General features: G+C 32.8%; 2 protein-coding genes and 1 non-coding gene across 3 annotated transcripts; 1 reads left to right on the top strand and 2 right to left on the bottom strand.

Annotated features, from left to right (window-relative positions):
• Window positions 1-5,481: 5,481 nt before the first annotated feature.
• LOC112013890 (protein JINGUBANG) lies at window positions 5,482-6,914 on the top strand. Its single transcript, XM_024046269.2, has one exon. It carries the CDS (start codon window positions 5,560-5,562, stop codon window positions 6,709-6,711), a length of 1,152 nt encoding a protein of 383 aa, XP_023902037.2. The 5' UTR covers window positions 5,482-5,559; the 3' UTR covers window positions 6,712-6,914.
• Window positions 6,915-19,424: 12,510 nt separating this feature from the next.
• LOC112013904 (uncharacterized) lies at window positions 19,425-19,850 on the bottom strand. Its single transcript, XM_024046282.2, has one exon. It carries the CDS (start codon window positions 19,848-19,850, stop codon window positions 19,425-19,427), a length of 426 nt encoding a protein of 141 aa, XP_023902050.2.
• Window positions 19,851-21,552: 1,702 nt separating this feature from the next.
• Window positions 21,553-21,624, bottom strand: TRNAT-UGU (transfer RNA threonine (anticodon UGU)). Its single transcript has one exon. It is a non-coding gene; the product is annotated as a tRNA-Thr (tRNA).
• Window positions 21,625-21,712: the final 88 nt, after the last annotated feature.

The raw sequence follows: 21,712 nt of genomic DNA on the forward strand, positions 1-21,712 counted from the left end.
ATATGAGATAGATTTTTTTTATATAAATAATTACAATATGTTGCTAATTTTGTAATTTGAATCTTTCCTTCCTAAATCTTCAAGTATTTTATGTATGTGAATGTACCAATTAAACTACTAAAAATAAGGATTCAATAATCTTGATACATAATACGCATTCCAATTTCTTATCTTTTAAAACGAGTAATTGGGCTTATATTCAATAAATAAGTACGGTTAATTAATTCTCATCAATAAATATCAAAGCATATTGGGTACCAGTTGTGTACCACTTACAATCAGCATTGTCTTCTCTACCTACTATATAAAGCCTATAAATGAATGAAAAATGAATTGCTGAAAGGGATATTTAGAACTCTCAGGTGACCCCAACCGCCCAAGTACTATCTTTTAACACACCAAGGTCAGGGTGCTGTTATTATATGTCACTAAAGAGCAGTAGTATTGTTCGTTCTATGCACATGTACTAGAATAATTATAGATAATGGATCTATTGCTCTTGGAAGCAGCTTTCACTGTGGTTAGAGCCTATTGTAGCACTGTAGCAAATTTGATTCCCTTCCATTTCTTTGTTCTTCTCTGCTCTTCCTCTCTTCTTTGGTTATCAAAACGTGAGCTGTGCTACCTCACTAATTTTATAGCATTCAACATCTTCATAGACTTGTTTTTAAAGTTGTTGTAAGAAGTTGAATTGTGCCCCCAACAATCTTTCCCCGCAATGACTTTTTTCAACTCAAACTCATGATTTTGGCTTTGATAAATATCAGTTGTTGGACTATAAGTTGTGTCATTTCACTTAAAAAAACTTACTTAATTGGTGATGAAGAAGATGCATGCAAGTCTTTTATAGCACAACGTCATGTCCCGCAAATTTGTTTTTTCATAAGGAGACGAATTGCGGTCAGGGACGGACCTACATAGTGGGCCCCCCCCCCCAACTAAAAAAAAATGTTGAGTAATGTTTTATCCATGGTTTTAAAAACCGAACCGGACATCAAACCGTTTTTTTTCAATTTTCGGTTCAACCCCGGTTTTTGACCGGTTTTTGGCCGGTTTTCCGGTTGTTGACCGGTTATTAACCGGTTATGGGACTTTTAACCGGATCGGATTGGCATCCAGTTCCCGGTTGAACCGGTCGGACCGGCCGGTCCGGTCCGGTTTTTAAAACAGTGGTTTTATCCAAATATTCCAACTGTCCGTCCCTGGTAGCTTCCGTCATATTCGAAACATTACCCAAGTGTTGAGTAATGTTTTATCAAACTTCCGTCATATTCTTTCCTGTTGAGTAATGTTTTATCAAACCAAGCATGCATAAACTCAAAGAGATGACGGAAGAATATTTACATCTACAAATGTTGAGTAATGTTTTATCAAACCAATCATGCACAAACTCAAATAATATTGTACATGGCTCTCATTTTGGAAGTTTCATTGAATTCAAGGTGAGCTATTCTCTCTTTTGTTGCGCACTTGATGTTGTACCAATCATCTACTCGCTGTTTTTTACTCGTAACTTCATCTCTTTCGCATGCCATAAACTATAGAGTTTGTGGAGGTAGTTTTAAGTCGGTATTTCATTTCCTGAATAATATCCCCAACAGAACTTCTTTTTTTAGGGTTCGGTAAGATTTTAAATTCATCCTTTAAATTTATTTCTTTTCCAACTTTTTTTTGTTCATTACTTTTGTTCATTATTATTATTTTGTTCAATCATAGACGACTTTCAAGACTAAGAGTGTCGAGTTCTATTTTGATAAATGTGTTGAAATGTTTAAAAAACACTTATCTTATATGTTATACTTTGTCGACATTTTTATAATATCAAATGTTTAAGAAACACTTATTTTATATGCAGTATTTTGTTGAATATGAAATATGTGTTAGTTTTTATTTTCATTAAAAAAAATTGTTTTAAGCTTTGCCCCCCCCCCCCGGTTCAAATCCTGGTTCCGTCCTTGATGAACAAATAACTAATAAACAAATAACTTATTTACTTTTATATGATTGGGGTATATAAAGTTGTAATATTTCTATAGTAAAATTTGTAATATACTTATATACCTAACATTATCTTTCAAAATGTGTTTCATTGTGTTATGAAAATTCAACAAAGTACAAATTAAGATGTTCAATAATGTTTTCTCTTCTATTTTTTCCCCCTTTTGTACACAGCAGCCACACAATTTGTACTCATTTATATATGACATATATATGGTAATTTCAGTTATATTTTACAAATTATCCACTTATTCAACACGATCATGATCAGATCACGATTCACAGTTAAGAGTCTTATAGTTTAGTAATATAGATTGACTCTTTTTATTAGAGAATAACTCAAATAAGGCAAAGTTCAAATCTCTTTTTTTGTTATTGTAATTATCAAATTATTTAAAAACAAAACATCACGATTCACAAAGATAGAGGGGCCACTACACACAATCTCAACAAATTCTCAACTTAAGAAAGTTTACTTCAGTCATGTTGTTTATAACTGATGAATTATAATTTTTTTTCCCTGTGATTTTCTTCTCAAATTGATGATTTTGGTCAAACAAATAATTCTACTAAACATAATCTGTTTTTACCGTGATGAGAATAGAGGGCTTATCCAAAAGCCAAAAATAATGATAAGCAGAGAGGAGTTGTGTCCTATAAATTTTTTTTTTTTTCTATAGAATAATTGTGTCCCATAATTATGTTTACCCGTCGCAAGGATGCATATCAGGCCTTTGGAGGTTCGGCCTTTGGGAATTGAGATGATTTTGGGTCTACATACCTTAACCTGTTTTATTGCATTGGGCTAATTTTTGTATGAGNCTGATTGTGGTCCCCCAACAGTCGTAATATCATATGTTTGCCTACATGTTTTCTTGCTTAAACACACTAGAGGTGATAATATCAAATCTTTGCCTTAATGCGTTTCTTTATCTTATTTGCTCAAACTTATATTTGTTTAGAAAATGAGACAAAAAATAACTTTAAGCAAATAAACTTAATTAGAAAAATTAATTGATTGATTTTTAATTCAGTTGATTTACTTAAATATATTTTTTTTGTCTTACCTCTAAACAAATAGACTAAAACTTAACCCATAAGTATGATCCCAGAATTAAGTTGTTGCACTTGGGCCACATTCCAACACTCGTGATTTTCTCATCGTAGTGATGCTAGCCACGAATTCTTCATCCTTCTATTGTCATTCTTGCTCTCGATCTCCTCGAATGGTATGGAACAGAAGAGCATCTTGACGAGGGAGTAATCGATCTTTGCAACAAATCTTGATTTTGTTGTGTTGCACACTCTACATCAAGTCTTTCACCAACCACTCCAGTGTATAGGCTACTTTTATCGAGCATCCATTAAATGAGTCTAAACCATACAACTTTTATGACAGAAAAAAAGATGATCAATCGTTTCCCTCAAATGGGGCTAACAAAATAAATCAATTGGTTGCACTTGACACTTGCAAAAAGGAAGATAAATACGACACTAGTTGTGCCAGCCAGCCATATCGAACTCCAATACTTAAAAAGTCAGTAAATTTCTTTTTTAGAGAGATGGTAGATTATTTATAAATGATTTCAATGCAAACTATGTTCTTCGTTTTCCGTCATTTATCATGAATTTTTATGGCATGTTACAGGAGAGCCTTTTTCCTGAATCTTTTTTGGTTAATATATATATAAAATAATGATTATGGCTTCTACTGTGATTCTAGGAAACCTAATTAATACATAGGTTAATTATTTTTTAGGTAGATTGAGTAGGCCGGTTATCTCAATTATTCCTGGTCATTTCGAGCTAAACTGTTGGGAATAACTAGCGTTCAAGTTGAGTAGATGACATGGAGATAGAATCTACTCAGCTTAGGGATAAAGTAAGCTGCTTCATAATCTGGAAAAATGAAGGACAATAGCTGCATTCATATCAATCTAGTTGGAAATAACAATGCTCAAAATGGAAAATGGTAAAGTTATATATATGAACAAATAACTAATAAACAAATAACTTATTTACTTTTATATGATTGGGGTATATAAAGTTGTAATATTTCTATAGTAAAATTTGTAATATACTTATATACCTAACATTATCTTTCAAAATGTGTTTCATTGTGTTATGAAAATTCAACAAAGTACAAATTAAGATGTTCAATAATGTTTCTTCTTCTATTTTTTCCGGCCTTTTGTACACAGCAGCCACACAATTTGTACTCATTTATATATGACATATATATGGTAATTTCAGTTATATTTTACAAATTATCCACTTATTCAACACGATCATGATCAGATCACGATTCACAGTTAAGAGTCTTATAGTTTAGTAATATAGATTGACTCTTTTTATTAGAGAATAACTCAAATAAGGCAAAGTTCAAATCTCTTTTTTTGTTATTGTAATTATCAAATTATTTAAAAACAAAACATCACGATTCACAAAGATAGAGGGGCCACTACACACAATCTCAACAAATTCTCAACTTAAGAAAGTTTACTTCAGTCATGTTGTTTATAACTGATGAATTATAATTTTTTTTCCCTGTGATTTTCTTCTCAAATTGATGATTTTGGTCAAACAAATAATTCTACTAAACATAATCTGTTTTTACCGTGATGAGAATAGAGGGCTTATCCAAAAGCCAAAAATAATGATAAGCAGAGAGGAGTTGTGTCCTATAAATTTTTTTTTTTTTCTATAGAATAATTGTGTCCCATAATTATGTTTACCCGTCGCAAGGATGCATATCAGGCCTTTGGAGGTTCGGCCTTTGGGAATTGAGATGATTTTGGGTCTACATACCTTAACCTAATTGCATTGGGCTAATTTTTGTATGAGTTATGACCCATTATCTTTTTGCTAGCATTAGCCCCACTTAGCTTGTTTTATAAATTGGTTTGTTTGACCTCGCTATATATAGTATCCAACAGGTGAAATTAATCTATCAATGGGTACTTGAGATTGAGATTAACATTACATTTTCAAAACAGCATAATGTGCTTAAGCCAATCATGTGTGTAAGTCCTATAATTGTGTATTTGTTGACCTAAAGAGGCCTTAACTCTTATGTTCCCCACTCAGCACTTTATGTTCTTCAAATCAAATCATACAGATGCGATTTTGTTTCAATTATCACTAAGTTTAAGTGGTAGGTCACATGTATTTTAATCATTATGCCAATCAAAATCTAAAAGCCATAAACACATGCCATTGGGTACATTCCATTAGCTAAAAAATAGCAAACTTTAGAACTAATCTTCCCATTTTATGTAAGGAAAGTGTAACCCATAGTCCATAGAGTGACACATTTCATCGCATAAGGGCCTGATCAGCACAAAACATGAAGTGATTCCATTACCCCACATGTGCTCACAAGCTGTCCAATAACAAAATTTTATTTGCCCGAGACATTGGTCTTCATTTAATTTTATATATATATATATATATAAATCCTACAGATTCTTTGGCTTAAGAGTACTACATCTTTGGCCTTGTTTACATATTTCATCACTGAAATCTCTCTCTCTCTCTCTCACAGTAATCATTCCCAGCCAAATGCATACCAATCAAACACTACCACCACAAACCACATTGGCTCTTGAAACTCTCCATCGCAAACAAATATCATCCCTGCTTTCTCATGAAACCTTCATCAAACACCAATGCATTACCACTTTCAAAACCCTAAACTCCCACATCGTCACCTGCCTTGCAGTCCACAACAACCTCCTCTATGCTGCTTCCACCAACATAATCAATGTCTTCGATTTATCCAACCATACCCACATCGATTCTTTCAACGACAATCCCACTTCTGGGTCAGTCAAATCCATTGCATTCAACAACACCAACATCTTCACAGCTCACCAAGACTCCAAGATTCGTGTATGGGAAATAAGACTCACACACCACCACCTAGTTTCCACGCTTCCCACTCTCAAAGACCGTTTGTATCGTTCCCTTTTGCCAAAGAACTATGTCCACGTTAGAAGGCACAAGAAGAAGCTTTGGATTGAACATTGTGACACGGTTTCAGGCCTAGTTATGAACAAAGGTTTAATGTACTCGGTTTCTTGGGACAAAAGCTTTAAAATATGGAACACTTCTGACTATTATTGTTTAGAGTCAGTGAACAAAGCTCATGAAGATGCAGTGAATGCTATTGCAGTATCTGATAATGGAGTTGTTTACACTGCCTCAGCTGATGGGTGCATTAGGGTATGGGAGAGAAATGATAGTGTGAAAAGACACACTTTGGTGAGTACGTTAGAGAAGCACAAGTCCACCATTAATGCTTTAGCTTTGAATGGTGATGGGTCGGTTTTGTTTTCGGGTGGTTCTGACCGTTTGATCATGGTGTGGGAGAAGAAGATGATGATCAAGAATGGTGTGAAGAACAACATGGGTTTTGTTGAGGCATTGTGGGGTCACACAGAGGCTGTATTATGCTTAATCAACGTGCAGGATTGCTTGTTTGCTAGTGGGTCATCTGATCGGACGGTGAGGATTTGGCAACGTGGTAAAGAAAATGGGTATCAATGTTTGGTTGTGATGGAAGGACATGAAAAACCGGTTAAGTCGTTGGTGGCAGTTTCTGCTGAGGTTTCTAATGGTGTAGTTTCAGTTTGTAGTGGAAGTATAGATGGGGAGATTAAGATTTGGGACATCTCGGGTTCTAGGATCAACAACATATGTCCTCAAATTTGATTCAATGAAAATCTCATTTAGAAATTAAAAAAATCATGGTCTATTTTTGGGTAAGATTAGTGGAATGATGTATTAGGATACGATATAAACTTTATAAATTGATGTGTTGACTCTTATGAAAAATTATTAGTTTACAATGTACTATTTATATTAGATTTATATTAACGTGTAAAATGATACATTTTGCATGAATGTGTAAAATGTTATATACATTTGTTTAATTTACAATGTAAATCTTATATGAATAGTGCAATATTGTAAACTAGTTATTTTTCAACTTTTAAATACAACATTAATATAAATAATGTGAAAATAATTTATTTTATTATTGAAGTGGTNTCTAAATGCTTTAAAACGTGCCGCCACCACTATGAAGTATATAGATGGCATATTTTATTGCTTGAAAAAGTAACAAAAACAAAAGGAAGAAGAAGAAGAAGAGTTATTTGTGATGTTATTTGCAGCTTATAAGCCTTTTAAATTATTTTTCTCATTCTTTTTTGTGCTATGATGTCACCCGAGACAGCAAAAGTCATGAAGACAATGACATGGACGAAGCAAAATTGACTTGGAAGTAATGATTTCATGTTCCCATCATATATTATAAGTTATAACCCAAAAGTGCTCTAATCTGGCTTTTCAATATGTTACAAAATAAATATATGCAAATCATGTGATTTCATTTCAGTATTTCACTACTAATAGTTCAAATTTGTTTTGGGTTCTCTGTTAATATCACATTTGTTTATATACCATACAAATTTCGAAAAATGCTAAGCGTACTACATAAAATATAAATCTAATCTGACTTTGAATCTTATTAATACCACTCAATAATAAAATAAATTATTTTCATATTATTTATATTAATGTTGTATTTAAAATTTGAAAAATAACTAGTTTACAATATTACACTATTCATATAAGATTTACATTGTAAATTAAACAAATGCCCCCCCCCCCCCCCCCCTCCCTTCTCAAACAAAATAAAAAGGTAAAATGCTCAAGGGATCAGTTCAGAACAAGCCAATATGAATCTGCATTCCATAAAAGTGGGAGCAAGTGGGTTACAGTGTAGCAATGCAATTGATTTAGGTTTACAATTAAAAACCTGAAATTAAAGGAGTTTTGTCCCATTTAACAACATTGTTGAATGGTGGTTATTGCCTCCTTGCGTAAGTGCCTTTTTTTTTTTTTAATTATTCAATGAAAATCTCATTTAGAAATTAAAAAATCATGTTCTATTAGTGGAATGGTTTATAAGGATACAATATAAACGTTATAAAATGATGTGCTAACTTTTAAATACAAAATAAAAATAATAAGAAAATTATTTATTATGTTATTGATATATCACTTATAAGATTTATTATTGTCAAAGTTATAGTTTATAAGATTTTTGTAGTAAAATTGGCATTTTTCAAGATGCTATATAAAACAAATTTGAACTATAAGCGGGTGAAATACATCTGATTGTGCATAGTGGCAACGCCACGTTCAAGCCAGGGTGTTCCTAGGAACACCCTGACTTGAAAAAAAAAATTTATATATAATAATTAAAAAAAATTTATTTGTTTACCCTTTAAAAAAAATTAGGAACACGTAGCAAACCCACGGATTCTCAACTTATTACAAACCCAATCTAAAGAAAAAATAAGGTAAAGCAAACCCAACATGGTAGCAAACCCACGGATTCTCAAAAAAAAAAAAATTAAAACAAAATGAAAAAACAAAACCTAATATATGCGATTACAACCTAACCTAAAGAAACCAGAGCAACAGATTCCTCAAGTAAAGCAAAACCAAAATAGAGCACATCAACAACAACAACCAACAGACGACGCCAGTGGCAGAGCCACATTGGGGCCGAGGAGGGAGCCACATCAACGACAACAGATTCATCTAGCTTTTCATCCATTGCCGCAAGTCCACTAGAATCATATTCCAACGTACCTAAAGCAATAGAGCAACATACGTATGATGCAACGGTGACAACCATAACAAGTGAGTCTTCACACTTTTCTCAGTCTCTGGCATCCTAATCTGATCTGCTCTTTTTTTTTTTTCTTCTGTTTTTCTTTTCATTACTTCTTTGGTTTTTCCATTGTTTACAAAGTAGAGTACTAGAGTGTTACATTTTGCCCAACCAAGAAACACTTATCAATTGCCTGTTGCCTCTACCACGTGTATGGTTGAACTTGAAGTCATCAAAAGCAATTAATAATACCCACACAAGTGGTTAGGTATGGGCCATATGATTTTTCCTTTACTTTTCATGCTTATTTGTTGTTAAAGTATTTTATATTATATAACATTATGAATGAATATAATATACTACAGTATATCATATCTAAAATAATACTAGAAAAATTAATTAAAATTTAAAAAACAATTTGTCTATTATTGGTATTTGTTGAATCTCAGTCATTATACTTAGTGGGTTATAATTTAATTGATAATAGGGGCAAAGATAATAATCATTAATTCACTCTTCAAAAGAAAGAAATATAATAATTCAAAAAATAATACACTTCTAGGTTTTAAATTGGGAGAAGTAAATGCACATGGGGTGTGTGCTAGTGCAACTAATAAACAATAATTTAATTAACCAATAATTAATTGGGGGAAGCAACTAATAAATAATAAATAATAATTTAATTAACCAATACATTATAAAAGATAAACAAATTAAATTATGTTAGGCTAAACAACAATTAATAATTTTATAATTAATGAAACAATAATATAACAAATTATAATTTATAAAAGACAAACAAATTAATGAAACAACTGAACAACAATAATTAATAATTTTATTATTATTGTAGCATTGATAATAAGACTATCATGCACCAATTTCAAAATATGAAAACTCGTAAAAAGCAATTGTAAACTTTATGTATTTGTGTGTTTTTTTATTATTATTGTTGTTGTCAATATACAAATTTTTCTTTTTATTAAATTGTGTAATTTATACTTGTTGAGGAACACCCTAAAAAAAATTCATGGAGCCGCTACTGATTGTGTATGTTTTATTTCATATCAAAAGTTTTGGGCACTTCCTAGTTCTAAAATATGGGAAACATGAAATCATTACGTCAAGTTGATATTTCTTGGTCCATGCCTTTAATTGTCTTCATGACCTTTGCTTGGGTGACAATTATAGCACAGAAAAAAGAAAGAGAAAAAAATAATTTTTTTTCAAAAGCAAAAAGCTTAAAGCTGCAAATAACATTACAAACTATTCTTTTCTTTCGTTTTATTTAGTTACTTTCGCAAGCAATATAATAAAACATTTATATACTTTCATAGTGATGGATTCGCCGCACGTTTAGCTTTAGCATTTTGGACCTGCTTCATCGTCTCTCACATGCTGCTTCAATGTCTCAAAAGTGCTATCCACATGTTTTAATATGCAGAAACTACACAGAGGAAGCTTCATTGCCTTATTATGAAAGTCCCTCCTGATAATTGAGAAAACATGGTAGCAAACCCACGGATTCTCAAAAAAAAAAAAAAAAAAACAAAACAAAATGAAAAAACAAAACCTAATATATGCAATTACAACCTAACCTAAAGAAACCAGAGCAACAGATTCCTCAAGTAAAGCAAAACCAAAATAGAGCACATCAACGACAACAACCAACAGACGACGCCAGTGGCAGAGCCACATTGGGGCCGAGGAGGGAGCCACATCAACGACAACAGATTCATCTAGCTTTTCATCCATTGCCGCAAGTCCCCTAGAATCATATTCCAATGTACCTAAAGCAATAGAGCAACATACGTATGATGCAATGGTGACAACCATAACAAGTGAGTCTTCACACTTTTCTCAGTCTCTGGCATCCTAATCTGATCTGCTCTTTTTTTTTTTCTTCTATTTTTCTTTTCATTACTTCTTTGGTTTTTCCGTCGTTTACGAAGTAGAGTACTAGAGTGTTACATTTTGCCCAACCAAGAAACACTTATCAATTGCCTGTTGCCTCTACCACGTGTATGGTTGAACTTGAAGTCATCAAAAGCAATTAATAATACCCACACAAGTGGTTAGGTATGGGCCATATGATTTTTCCTTTACTTTTCATGCTTATTTGTTGTTAAAGTATTTTATATTATATAACATTATGAACGAATATAATATACTACAGTATATCATATCTAAAATAATACTAGAAAAATTAATTAAAATTTAAAAAACAATTTGTCTATTATTGGTATTTGTTGAATCTCAGTCATTATACTTAGTGGGTTATAATTTAATTGATAATAGGGGCAAAGATAATAATCATTAATTCACTCTTCAAAAGAAAGAAATATAATAATTCAAAAAATAATACACTTCTAGGTTTTAAATTGGGAGAAGTAAATGCACATGGGGTGTGTGCTAGTGCAACTAATAAACAATAATTTAATTAACCAATAATTAATTAGGGGAAGCAACTAATAAATAATAAATAATAATTTAATTAACCAATACATTATAAAAGATAAACAAATTAAATTATGTTAAGCTAAACAACAATTAATAATTTTATAATTAATGAAACAATAATATAACAAATTATAATTTATAAAAGACAAACAAATTAATGAAACAACTGAACAACAATAATTAATAATTTTATTATTATTGTAGCATTGATAATAAGACTATCATGCACCAATTTTAAAATATGAAAACTCATAAAAAGCAATTGTAAACTTTATGTATTTGTGTCTTTTTTTATTATTATTGTTGTTGTCAATATACAAATTTTTCTTTTTATTAAATTGTGTAATTTATGCTTGTTGAGGAACACCCTAAAAAAAATTCATGGAGCCGCCACTGATTGTGTATGTTTTATTTCATATCGAAAGTTTTGGGCACTTTCGAGTTCTAAAATATGGGAAACATGAAATCATTACGTCAAGTTGATTTTTCTTGGTCCATGCCTTTAATTGTCTTCATGACCTTTGCTTGGGTGACAATTATAGCACAGAAAAAAGAAAGAGAAAAAAATAATTTTTTTTCAAAAGAAAAAAGCTTAAAGCTGCAAATAACATTACAAACTATTCTTTTCTTTCGTTTTATTTAGTTACTTTCGCAAGCAATATAATAAAACATTTATATACTTTCATAGTGATGGATTGGCCGCACGTTTAGCTTTAGCATTTTGGACCTGCTTCATCGTCTCTCACATGGTGACATGCTTTTCTTCGAGAAGATCAATGTCTCAAAAGTGCTATCCACATGTTTTAATATGCAGAAACTACACAGAGGAAGCTTCATTGCCTTATTATGAAAGTCCCTCCTGATACTTGAGAGGCCAAAGTTAAGGTTTTGTTTTTTCATTTAGTTGTTTGAGTATTAATTTAAATCATGTACATGACGTATTCAGTGACATCTAAATTGGCTATAGGTGAACATATATAATGAAATTCATGTGACCCAAGCTTAAAACTCCATGCATTTGGAATCTGAAATTGAAAAAAACACACAGACAAAAGAATAAAATACTCAAAAGGGTGCTCAGAACAAGCAAATATGAATTTGCATTCCGGCAAAGTGGGAGCAAGTGGGTTACAGTGTAGCAATGCATTTAGGTTTATTACATTTAAAAACCAGAAATTAAAGGAGTTTAGTCCCATTTAACAACATTGGCGGTTGCCTCTTTGCGTAAGTGCTTACGTATATATAGTTTCAATTGAAATTAATCAGCATCATATTGTTCATTATATGAAAAAATCTTGTATTGGAAATTAGTATACAATTTTTTTGCTATAACTGTGATGTGGTAGAATGTAAGCGGTGAAAAAAAATAGTGGGTTTATATGTAAGTAATATAGCTAGGTGAACGTATATAATGAAATTCATGTGACCCAAGCTTAAAACTCCATGCATTTGGAATCTGAAATTGAAAAAAACACACAGACAAAAGAGTAAAATACTCAAAAGGGTGCTCAGAACAAGCAAATATGAATTTGCATTCCGGCAAAGTGGGAGCAAGTGGGTTACAGTGTAGCAATGCATTTAGGTTTATTACATTTAAAAACCAGAAATTAAAGGAGTTTAGTCCCATTTAACAACATTGGCGGTTGCCTCTTTGCGTAAGTGCTTACGTATATATAGTTTCAATTGAAATTAATCAGCATCATATTGTTCATTATATGAAAAAATCTTGTATTGGAAATTAGTATACAATTTTTTTGCTATAACTGTGATGTGGTAGAATGTAAGCGGTGAAAAAAAATAGTGGGTTTATATGTAAGTAATATAGCTAGGTGAACGTATATAATGAAATTCATGTGACCCAAGCTTAAAACTCCATGCATTTGGAATCTGAAATTGAAAAAAACACACAGACAAAAGAGTAAAATACTCAAAAGGGTGCTCAGAACAAGCAAATATGAATTTGCATTCCGGCAAAGTGGGAGCAAGTGGGTTACAGTGTAGCAATGCATTTAGGTTTATTACATTTAAAAACCAGAAATTAAAGGAGTTTAGTCCCATTTAACAACATTGGCGGTTGCCTCTTTGCGTAAGTGCTTACGTATATATAGTCTCAATTGAAATTAATCAGCATCATATTGTTCATTATATGAAAAAATCTTGTATTAGAAATTAGTATAAAATTTTTTTGCTATAACTGTGATATGGCAGAATGTAAGCGGTGAAAAAAAATAGTGGGTCTATGTATAAGCAATAGGCAATCACTTACAGTTTGTCACAATAGAGTTGTAATAAAAAGTTGTGGAATAGTTTGTAGTCTTAGAACCACTTGTCGGTTCTTTAAAATTCATGTTTCGAATGGAAAAACACACTAGAGCTTGACCATGTTTATAAGGGCCTACTATAATTCATTTGATTAGGTGATCCCACTTAAGAATGATTATTGATTAATGTTATTGTCACTGTCTTGTAGGTTTAATGACAATCACTTTGAAATTAATTAGCAATCAGTTTGGGTACACCAATTACTAATTTATGTGAGATTTTAATTATGCATACAAACGATGTGCAGGGGCAAACCAGAGTCGGTGGTTTATGATAAAATCACAAAACTAACCAACATTCTTGTTCATCTTTCAATATAATAGACTTATATATCCATTGCAATAATAATAATCATCTTTCGGCGGAATCAGTTATATTCAAAACCAACTATTGGACTATTGCTTTATTTTAGTACATTTCTTTATGTGAAATGCTGCAAACAAATTGTGATTTAAATGTTTGTTGAAGATTTGTGTTTTCCCTAAATATTCCTCTATGGTTAGCAAAGATACTACTCTCATTATCATAAATATTCCTCTATGGTTAGCAAAGATACTACTCTCATTATCATAAATCATAAGCATGTGATTCTAACAACCAATAATATAATGTTTCACTCTTTTATAATGTATAACCACATAATACTATTTCTCTCACATAAATCGTGAATCTTACAATGAATATAATTTGTAAGACCCACTATTATATAAGAGGAATGAGTTATAATTTCAGAATTCTAAATAATTACTCCAACCTAACTATTCATACATATTTTCATTTATGCATGACTTTATGACTGAAAACATGTATGAATAGGTTGAACTTTACAAGTAAAAAAAGGGGGGGAGGGGGGTTTGAACATAAATTATTTATTTATGTTTTAGAATGGTTGAGAACATGAATATAGGTTGAACTTGAAGTTTTACAAAATATTCCTTCTTACCTTCATCTCCATGCACTAAGATCCCTTTGTATCGTTATCGACAACAATTTGTCTTCTCATTTTTGTCTTCATGGTGTCTGGCTCGCTAAGTGCTAGTCCATATTAGTTGTCCTTTAAGCCATTCGAAGTCAGAAACAGTAAGCCTGTGTCTATGGCTCCATATGGTCCATAGTATGAGAGGTTTTCCTAATAAAACATCTTAAATTACAAGTTTATAGTTCAAGTTCCCAAGGTGCCATAAAGGTTTAGTAATTAGTCACTTGTCAACAGAGAGTTGCATTGCTATATATATATAATATATATGATGAAAAACAACACTTATTATAAATTATAAGCCTTCCTCAATTTATCATATGCCAACCTGAATTTTCTTCTATAAAATAAACCAGACAACAGATGATATATATGAGAGTTTTGGATTGGGAGACAAGGATAACATGCATTTCGCATATATATGTATTCCCCCAATGTCATACCGTGATAACCATAATTTGCAAACAAAAGAAACCAAGGTTTCAACACTCAATAAAATGTCGCTCACTGCACGTGTGGTTGGACTAAGAAATTTTTTTTAATAAGTATTGACTAAGAATCTCATGTAAACCTTTTGATTTTCACTCTATTTTATTGTTTAGTGTTTTCTTTTTCTTGTTCTTTTTAACTTTGGAATTAAAATTTGATGAAGAGTAATATTACGGACATAATTTTTTCATAATTGATATCATGTCCTGTTATAATTGGAGTAATATCATTTTCGCATTAGTCAATCATTAGAACCATTTTTATTATGAACCAATCACAAGATTCACAATGAATCATGTTAGCAGTTGTGAAGATTGGAGAGTGTTGTGTACTTAATCTTGGATGAAATTGGAGAATGGTGTGGTTTTCCAAATCCAAGGCCCAAGTACTCCATGTTGCCTGAAGAGTAAAGACAGGCTTATAAACAAATCTGCTTAAAGAGCACAAGGTTAAGGGCACATCTCTTTGATGCCAATTTAATATTTGCTTAGGGAGGAGGATTGTCACTATGCAATGGAGTTAGAGAAACTGCCGAATGATTATGAAAATAGTTGGATTGGCTAGGACCAAGTTTTGATGAAATCACAACAGAGACCACACTCAGCAATCAGCATGTAAATGTGGATGTCCACTTCGATATCTAGAGTCTAGACCCACGGAAGATTCTGTACATAAAAGCTGAGGTCCAACCGATTTTGTCATTGTGCTTAGGCAAACATTTGAGATGTCCAAGCTGTTCATCTAAGCTAAAGGTTAGCTTGCATATATTTTATGCAGTGGGTGCTTTTGAAGATTCACTTTCATAAGGGAGATATGTTGTTTTCAAAAGCAACTAAAATACAATAATAGAGTGACTTGTCACCAAATTTAAGTTGAAAACGATAGATAATGTCATTGCATAGGATGGCCCTGTGGTTCCTGCTAATTACTTCAGAGGCTAAGATTTATGCTGTTGATTTTCCCCCACCCCACAAAAGGGTTTTGAGGTTTTCGTAAAAGATGAAAAATGAATTCAGAAAATAAAGTGAACAAATCATATATCGGTTAGCCCCAAACCCAGCACAAGATGGAATAAAAGTATAAAATGGTGGGTAGATTCTGGGTTGAGGGTAGTGCTTCTTAAAAAGGCTACGCTTGGGCAAATGCCAACCCAAACCCATTAACAATTGTTCATAATACAATATGATTCAAGTATATGTTGTTTACTCTATGATAACTATTATATAACATATCATTAATGAGTTTTATTTTTATTAAATATGTAAAATTTAATCACAGATTTCTTATTTGATAAGAAAATACTTTATTAATTGAACTAACTATAACCTACATTATTCACAAGTGATCTAGTTCTCTTTGTATTGCTTTCTTTTCTTTTCTATTTTTGTTAGAGAACATTCGAACCAAAGAAGTTTTCCTAGGACCCTCTTAATACTAGTGATAAGTTAGAGCCAACAGGTAGCTGGAGCTTTTACAAAGAACATAGAAAACTTCAATGGTACAAAAAACTCTTGATGGAAGAAAAAAAATCGAATTTCAAGTTCTCCCATGCCAATATGGGCAATCTCCTACACCAAAAATCTCAGGATTTTCTTGTCATGACTCAGCTAAGTATAATCACAGTAGACCTGGGCGACCAAGCTTCCAAATGGAGTAATAGATAAAGGTGAGTAGGCAACACAAAAAGAACTTATTGGACATTTCTAAATGTAATCCGGACTAGACTGAACCAGTCTGTCATGAATGCATCATATAAAGCGTAGAAACTAAAATATGGACAAGAGGTGACCTCAAAGGACCCATCCACTAACTGTGGCCTTTCATATTTCTGCTACAAACATAAATTTCATACTTGATTTCACTCAACTTCCTCAGAGGTGCTAGTGAACACTGTATTTGTGCAAGTTATATATAAGCGAAAAGAAGAGAGTGTATTTGTGATTTTGGAAACAAAAGATAGCATGGTTACAAACATAACTCATTTAGCCTAAAACAAGTCATTTCTTGATAAGAGACCAAGAGCTAAGGCGGAGAAGTGAAAGACAAGCTCAAAATATGGAAATTTCAGACAAAAAGAAACCAAGGTGCTGCTCCCTCTAAAATACTGGGGGATGCAGATGAAGGTTACAGAGCTCTCTTGTGAAAAACACCACTTGCACAAAATTCATTCTATTTCCACTCTGTGTTACTGAAAACTATGTCCTATAGCAATCCACAGTTCGACAAAACTATGCACCACTACAAACAGAAACAACAGAACATAACAATACTCTGTGACATAATCTTAAGATTCCAACAACCCTGGATATGAGAATAACAAAATATGTTCTTACAGACATTCTCTGACAGGTACCTACCTTATAAAAGGAGAACATTCTATGACAGGTAACAGATATTGAAACAAGAAGATCTAGTGTAAGAATCTGGCTCAATACACAATTGCCAAGGCAAACTAGATATTGATATATGTCCCTCACTATGAGGTTTATAACAACAAGTATATACAATCAAAAATAAAAACATACATCTTTGAGGCAATGAAATAGCATAGGAAGTCACATAATTTTTTTTTTTTGGGTAGGTAATGAGAATCTTTATTGAAAGAAATTAAAAGTATCTACAAGCTGCTCCCCAAGTACACAAGTGGTGTACTATGGAAAGCCAGACAAATTGGCAAAAAGTGCATTGATCTGAAAAATCCACTAGGAAAGAAAATGAAAGACCGTTCATCACAGTCATCCAATCATACAAGAAAGCAAAAAAGACCATTTCAACTACAAGATTGAGTGCTCCTCCCCCTCCAAAGTACAATGATTCCACTCTCTTCAAATAGTCCACATAAGACACAGAGGAATTGCCCCCCAATAAACCTAACAAACAATACGAAGTCCAAGAGATACGCCTAGTGAAAGCTATCTTACTTACACAACCAACCCAAATTTTTTTATGAGCCACAGGAATATTACAGGGTAATTTGGAAACAAGGCTCCCCTCTAAGGTGACAATTCACAGACCAAACATTACATGAAGTACCAATTCAGGTGCATGTAACCAGAATTGCCAATTGACAATCACCATTTTAAACTGAAAAATTGAGTAAATTCATAGACTAACATATCTTCCCTCACTGCCCCAATCCACTTCATCCAAATGTCCTCTCATCCTTAAAACACCTCCAGACAGTAGACACATCTCATCCATTTCTTTCTCATTGTGCCCTGGATTAGTGCAACATCTACCATATCACAAATGCATCTATAATGTTTTGTTTTATAATTTTCTTTTCTTACCAATTGTCCTCACAACATCCTTAGTTAACACTTAGCAATATACATTAGATCAACAAGTTGTTTATCAAATACCCAACAACTTCTTTAGCATAGCTTGTAATACTAATAAAAACCATTAAGTATGACAAAATCTGCATAAAGAGGAAGTTCCAATTCGGTTTGTTTCTTCTAGGTTTGAGAAAAGAAAAAAGTGATCTTTCCAACAAAGGGTTTGCACTGCATTCAGTTGTTTCTCATTAGTCATTTGTGAAACTATCCTATTTTACTGAAGCTAATATTGAATTATTGATTACACATAAACTGCATCTTTTAATTGTAACTCTAAAAAATATGCTATTCTAATGACATCCCATTGTTCTGATATATAGTGATGCATACTCCAAGCAGTACTTCAAAAGGCCAGTTCAAGCTGGGTTAATTGTGGTAGATAGATGGCCAACCATTAGCAGGTCATACTCTATGAACATTACATATAACTGTTGAGTACATGTAACTAGACATTAATATTGTACAAATTGACATTTCTACAAACAGAAAAGATCAAAACCATAAGTAAAATTCACCTTCATGGATTTTGAGGTACACTGCATTTTCACCAAGAATGATAATAATGAATGCACATGGAGTTTCATACAAATATGGGCAAAACTTAGGTACAATTCCTAAGGTGTTGTACCTTCAGTTCCCCATTTAAATCCAACTATACGGATACATTGACCAATGCAACAACAAGGTGTTATCTTTCCCCAAGCACAATTAAATTCAACTATGTGGCTGGCCATGGCCAATGCAGCAATATAGTTAAATACTGGGGGACCTAAGATACAGTTCCTAAAGAACTTTTTCTAACTTTTGTCCTACAATTATTATGCCAAAACTATTGTTTTGATAGGTACAAAAGGATTATTTGTGACAAGAACCTTTATCAATTGAGCTAACTTGAACTCACATAATGCCAAAACTAATAAATAACCAAAGAAAGAAAAGAAGTAAGCAACTTTCAGATGGTAACATAAAAATGTCAGCCCCCATTTCTAAAAATAATTCTCAAATGAACAACCCAAAAGAGAAAGAATGGCTAACAATTCCATTCCAAACTCTAAAGGTATTGCATTATATCTCAAAAACCTTCAACAAAAAAAAAAAAAAAAGAGAGAGTAACAATTATCCACCAATGCATTGAACAATGAACTCTCACCAATCACGTCCTAGACTTTCGACGAAGGCGCTTCCTAAGCTTCTTGTATTTATGCTTGTTCATCTTCTTCTTCCTCTTCTTCTTCACACTGTCAGCCCAAACCGTCCTCGAATCATCAAACTCGACCTCACCAGCCTCTCCCTCAGCAAATCTCTCAAACCCAGTTGAGAAAACAGGGTTTAAGCAATACCCAAATGGGAAACCTGGGAAAAATCGCAACGGTTGAGTGGGTTCCACCTCTGCTCCGCTTGTGGGGCCCGAAAGAGGAATTGGGTTGTTTGCATAGTCTTCTGGTTTTTGAGTTTTTGCGATATGGGTTTGGTGGGGAATGATAAAAATTTTGGGTTTTGGACATAGTTGGGTGTTAAGGGTTGTGATGGTTCTTATGGAGGATCTGTTTTTGGCGAGCTTGTGTATAAAGCTCGCCATTGTTATTAGACACAGAGGCTTAAACTGTTTTGATAAGATGAAGTAAAAACTCAAAAATTGTAGTCTTTAGAGCTACACAGAGAAATTGAGCTCGATTTTGTTGGGAGGAGATGAAACTTGAAAGACGGGGCTCGCTTCGAATTCGAACAAAAGGGGAGGGTAAGAAAGTAAGAATGAGTTGGATAAATCATAAATCAGACTTTAAACTTAAAAGGGTTATTAATTATAAATTATCTCCCTGCAGTTAGGGGTAATTGTATTTTCCTATCGGAATTTTTAAGCACTCACTAACCCTATGGGTTTGGGGTAAAATGCAATAATTGGATAGATTATGCCATGTGAAGTAGGGTTGCCGAAACATCTGAAGAACTACTTATTTGTCTGTTATAACTTATACCACGATTTGTCAAGTTTCGATTGATTTACATATATAGTGATTAATGGTGGGTTAAATACTTTAAAACCTGACTTTATCGAGTCGAGAGTCAAGTTTCTCATATGAAATCCGACATACCTGACCTTTTTGTCGAAAAACTTAAAAGGTCACACATTTTCTGATAAAAGGGACTAGAGATTTAGAAATCTTCATTCTCACTTTATCGCTACGACGTTGCTAATTTTCTATTCGTTACTGTTGCGTTACATCCACAAAATTGATTGAATTTGATTGCTCGTTAGAAGGCATAATATAAATATTGTTGCCAAATAAAATTAATTAAATTTAGTAGCTGAATGGTTGAATTCATCACTTCAATTGTTGAGTTCAACTTTAATTTGAAAGATTCTTCATTGCCATATTGTCCCCTTTCTATGTCACTAGCTATCTAGGTCAAGTATGAGAGTCACCATGGAATTTAGTATTTTAAGTGTTGAATTTAACATGAATTTGACACTTCTTGTGCTAAATTTACATTGTTTATATTTTTCTAAAATATTTAGTACAATCAGCAAAATGCTAAGAAGATGAAGAAGACACTATACTACCACAACACTTAACAACCCTTGAATGACCATTTGGGGAAGGAAATTACAACAGGCCATCAAAATTATGCACTTTTTTTTTTTGGCCACAAATGATACTCTTTGGTGAAATAAGTTGTCTCTATTGGTTATTCTCTTGAACCCTTATTTACCTGTTGATAAAACTAATAAAACCTTCTATATACTGTCAATTGGAACATAGTCACTCAAGTACTTAGACAAAGCAAGGTGATTAAACGCCTTGATTATCGTGCGATCGAGATTCAACACTAACATTCTTGTGGCAAGATTAATTGTCACCATTTAAGAAAGCTTCTATGTGCATGAGAGAGAGAGAGAGAGAGAGAGAGAGAGAGAGGTGGATTGCTCTCTCATTTCGGTCTAAAAAGAGTAATTCTCACTCAAACATCTAACGTTGCTTGTGTTGTTATTGTCCAGGATAGTTTGGTATAACTATGACAAAATTGGGTTATGCTTGTACTAGTTCAGGACTTTGGAGGTACTCATATGACAAATACTATGAAGTCTTTAATTGATTTAATCTTAATATTAGTTGGATTAGGGACATTGACTTATGTATCACTTATCCATCATTCATTCCGGTGCAAGTGTTGCATTAGATCTCAGTTGATTTACAAAAGGAAAAGGGAAAAGGGAAAAGCACAAAACAGAAACAGAAACAAAAAAAATGGGATGCAAGTTGGAAAACAAAAAGAAATTCTGCCCCCATGCAGGATCGAACTACAGACCTTCAGTTTACAAGACTGACGCTCTACCACTGAGCTATAGGGGCCATTTGGTTCTTCCAATTTCCCACAATCTAAATGACACCAAATTTTTCTAACTCACTATTAGTATTACTCCTTTTATTTACCACAATA

The sequence above is a fragment of the Quercus suber genome, unplaced genomic scaffold (assembly GCF_002906115.3).
Source record: "Quercus suber isolate HL8 unplaced genomic scaffold, Cork oak 2.0 scaffold_67, whole genome shotgun sequence".
In the NCBI taxonomy this organism is placed as follows: Eukaryota; Viridiplantae; Streptophyta; class Magnoliopsida; order Fagales; family Fagaceae; genus Quercus; species Quercus suber.